At 50.0% G+C, this 4,430-nt stretch overlaps 1 protein-coding gene across 1 annotated transcript; it reads right to left on the reverse strand.

The window, feature by feature from the left end:
• Nucleotides 1–2,875: 2,875 nt before the first annotated feature.
• On the reverse strand, nucleotides 2,876–4,430 carry PLD6 (phospholipase D family member 6; the record flags this gene model as incomplete). The annotated part of the gene is made up of 2 exons (XM_080353658.1): nucleotides 2,876–3,953; nucleotides 4,043–4,430. 2 exons carry the CDS (start codon nucleotides 4,428–4,430, stop codon nucleotides 3,712–3,714), a joined length of 630 nt encoding a protein of 209 aa, XP_080209784.1. The 3' UTR covers nucleotides 2,876–3,711.

Here is a 4,430-nt window from a genome sequence, read left to right on the forward strand (position 1 = left end):
AGAAAAGTCTCTTTTCCCAGTAGCATGGGCGGACAGGGCTGCAGTGACAGCACTGGAAACGTGTCACTTTGTACTTGATTGCGCTCCCGCTAGACCTCGGCGTTTTGTTCGTGGTTCGGATGCGGTGCTTGGTTTGTGCGAACGCTCCAGCACACTCGGTGCAGCTCGCTTTTCCTCTCTAATTTTTCAATTTTTTTTAGGAAAAAAAACCAACAAAAAGCTTTGTTCTTCTTCTCTTTTAAGAAAAAAAAAGTAATTTAAAACCTGTATAGTGTTTGAAGCGCGCATTGTAAATATTCATCACTCGGAAGTTAGTGGAGGGTTCTCGTTTGTGATTAAGTTGTGGCTTTAATTCTTAAATCTGGTTCTAACACAGCCGTCCCAGGCCAGGGTTGGCAGAGCAGCTCCCAGTGTCCTGTGTCCAACCAGCCCCTCTGCCCTATTAACTGGTTTTGTTTGGTTTTCGTGAGGGTTATAAATATCTTTTCAACCCTTTCTTTTCTCCTGACCGATCCCTTTAGTTTGGAATTGCCCTGTCCAAAGATGCGCCGTAAACTTGGTTTGTTTTGTTTTCCATTTGGAGAACTCAGTAATCTTGTATTTGATAGCGGTACTAACACCGTGCATGTGCAAGTTTTTATCTGTCATCGTCTGGCACCTTTGGGATGCTCTTGGACTTTAGACGGGACCGACAGACCCCGCTGGACGGACACACGTCGCACAGCAGCACGGACACACTCACAGTACGTACCTGTTGAAACACAACTGTCCGTACAACGTAGTTACTACTGAGTTGAATTTACACGATCCTGTGGCACAATTAATTTCTTAGAAGATCCAGAGCTGGAAACAAGACGTTTGCTCTGCATCGGTGCAAGAGGACGGCAACAATCTGAGGGTGTGGGATTTATTTACTAGCAGAGACCTGATGAGCCAGACAAGTTGGTACCAACTGAACTAAACCAGCTGGCCATGAACTTCAAATGAGTGCAATTACAGTTATTAATGCTTCCTTCACACACTGCCTGCGCGCGGGGTCGGCGAGAACACTCACTCTTTGTTCTAAGTTAGAGCATGTGTTGTAAAATACTAAAGGCGGTGCTAAGAGGAACGCAGATGGAAATGTGTGGAGTTCTGGATAATCTGAGGTTTGTAAATAAACATTTATTTGAGAGGATGAAGTTTAGGGGAGTGAGATGGAAGCTCTGCAGGTGGTACCTGGCACGGCACTGGTTGTCCGGGTACTAATGGTCGGGTTTTTCCACCATCCTAATGAGAGTTCTGTGTGAGCACGGCTTGAACCGACCACTGACCCGTAACCAAGGGGAACTAGTCCTGGATTAAAACCACGCACGCACCATGCTGGAAGCGGCCCAAAGGAATGGTCAGTAATGAGGACACAACTATCATTTCCCAGTTTCTGCGATGCTGTGGCCAGTCCTCTTCTGAGCAGGGTCAGTCAGATCCGGGCTGGGTTTGTGGTACTCGAATACCTGGGCTTTTGGTACCAGAATACCCAGGGTTGTGGTACCCAGGCTGGGTTTGTGGTACCTGAATACCTGGAGATTTGGTACCTGAATTCCCGGGGTTGTGGTACCCAAATAGCTGGGGTTTTGGTACCCGAATTCCTGGGGTTGTGGTACCCAAATACTCGGGGTTTTGGTACCCAAAATCCCAGGTTTGTGGTACCCAAATTCCCGGGGTTGTGGTACCCGAATTCCCAGATTTGTGATACTCGAAATCCCAGGTTTGTGGTACTCAAATCCCAGGTTTGTGGTACCCAAATTCCCGAGGTTGTGGTACCCAGGCAGCACTGGGATGCTGCAGCCTCCCCGATGCTGGAACCCCCTGCAGCTCCAACCCAGAACAATCCCAGTGTGGCAATGGGGAGAAAATAAAACACAGTTGTCCTCGATCCCTGTCCATCCGCAGGGCAGAACAGCCTCTTCGAAGGGGCGTTTTCCACACAGATTAGTCTGGGAAACGTCTCACGTGGTTTATTTTTCCCCTCTGCGAAGGGGAATGGGTGTTGGATGATGTTTCTCAGCAAGTTTCTTTCTCCTTCTCCCTTCCACTCACTTTATTTCAGCGCTTTTTTAAGAGCCGCTCTTCCCCATCAACTGCTCACTGTAATAGAAGCGTCACTTTTTCTCACAGTATTTATTCCTTACAAAACCTGTGTGACATGCTAAGTTCCCATGGATGTAGCTGATCATTTTTATTTTGTAAATACAATTACCTAACTTTACATTAACTATATCGTAATAAACTATTTTTGCACCACCGTTTGCATGCTGCGCAGTGGGGTGTTCTTTCAAAAAGGACGTTACTGCAGAAAGGAGCAGAGGCCAGAGCCTGAAAAACAGCAAGCTGTTGGCTTTTATAGCCACACACCACAACGAAAATGCAGCAGGTAGCATTTTAATAGCAAGAACATATTTGAAGTTAAGTCTAATGCTGCTGAATATGACTCACTAGAGAATGACCTTCCTGAGCTTCTTCCATGATCACAGTAATGGATTTTCCCACAGCACACGCCAACTTTCTTAGAACAGAACAAATTGCAATCTGTTGATGTTGCTCCGTGTATCCTAAACAACACCTAAGGACCTACAGGACTTTTTAAGGATTTGGATCTTTGGAACCACGAGCCCACAAGGACTGGAGTGCAAAAAAACCAATGTTGAACTTTCCTGTGAAAATGGTTTATTTAATAGTGCAAATCACAGCACTACTGAATCAAGCAAAACCGGTAACAAATGTTAAGACCCTTTTTTCATTTTGAGAGATTTTGAGGCACTTTTTATTCAGTATAAAGTATCACAGAGATGCTATTTAGTTTTGAAACTCCAGATTTTACCCCATCTTTGTTCTGCCCTGAACTGCAGGGACAGACCTGACCTCCCTCTTCCCCTCACTCGCTGTCCCCCCCGCGCTGCTGCCAACACGGCCAAAGTCACCAAACCAGACCCAGTGTCCCCACTGAGTGAACTGGGGTTTCCTTCACCACCCTGCTCCGACTCGGTGTCCAAACTCCAGCCCTGTCTGTGCTCAAGACCGACTGATTCCCAACAACAGCTTCTCATTTCTTTGCAGACTTCCCTACACTCGCCTGCTGAAGATGAGCTGGCGTTAGTTTCTGCTCTCACGCTTTTACGCTGGAACTCTGCTCATCTTAAAGCAAAGGAAATGTGTTCGCAATCAAAACAAACTTCTAATTTGTGCCTTCGTATTTCCCACAAGTCTCCCTTTATAAACTTTTAACAAATAATGACAACAAGAAACGTAACTAAGGTGCTTAAGCTCTCCATATAAAATCAAGCTGTCCTGTCACGCTCTTAACTCTAATTAGAGTTACTGATGTAGCGGAGCCATTGGGCTACACTTCTGCATTATCCCATGTTGAAAAATGTCCATTTTACTATTGAAACACCCACCTAGCACCCTATGAACATACCTCGCTCGCACTAGGGCACGGCAATGAGCAATTAAGCTCTCTGAACGCTGTCATCCCACAAAACAACTCACCGAACAGCTGGGTCATTCCCTCTAGCACAGGAACGACCCACAGCAAGGGACCCGTGTCACTTTAGGGTAGAGAGCACTTTGTCTCCAGAGGAGCTACATTACACCCAGATGGATAATACAATGATGCCTATACGCAATAATAAGGTCCATGAACGTTAAGTGCTCCACCATGAGGCAGCTCAATCATTTATCATCTTTGGAAAAAAAGGTGTAGTTGCTGGGGTTGTACTCTTCCCAAATCCTTTCGAACTCCTCCAGGAAAGGCTTCACGTACTCGGCGTCCTCCAGGACCAGCACGTTCTCCCGGTTGTTCTGGATGGCTTGGGTGGTCCAGTTGAGGGAGCCGGTGATGAGCGTCCTCCCGTCCACGATGGCGAACTTGTGGTGCATGTAACCGCCCTCCTGGTCATGGCGCACCTGGATCCCTGCGGAGACACAACCCACCTCCTCAGCGGTGACCGAAACCGCGCCAAAACCGCCCCCAGAGCTGCCCCCACCCGGGCTGCCCCCTGACCCGCGTGCCGGAGGAGCCCGATCTGCGAGCCCCGCAGCCCCATGTACTGCGCGTCCGTGACGATGCGGACGCGGACCCCGCGGCGGTGCAGGAGCTGCACGGCGCGGCCCAGCTGCGGGCTGGAGAACGCGAACAGGCAGATGTCGACGGAGCGGCGGGCGGAGAGGAGCCGCCGCAGGAGGCGGCTGAGGGGCGAGTCCCCCCGCGGCAGCGGGCAGGGGCAGGGCCGCGCCTCCCCGCCGGGCCCCGCCGCCTCGGCCAGCAGCGCCTCGGTGCAGCTGGGCCGGGACGGGAAGAACAGAACCTCGCGGAGCGGCCGGCGCCGCCGCCGCCAGGCGGCCATGGCCAGCGCCACCGCCAGCGCCCCCAGCGCCAGCGCCGCCCGCAT

The sequence above is a fragment of the Nesoenas mayeri genome, assembly GCF_963082525.1.
Source record: "Nesoenas mayeri genome assembly, chromosome: 15".
Lineage (NCBI taxonomy): Eukaryota > Metazoa > Chordata > Aves > Columbiformes > Columbidae > Nesoenas > Nesoenas mayeri.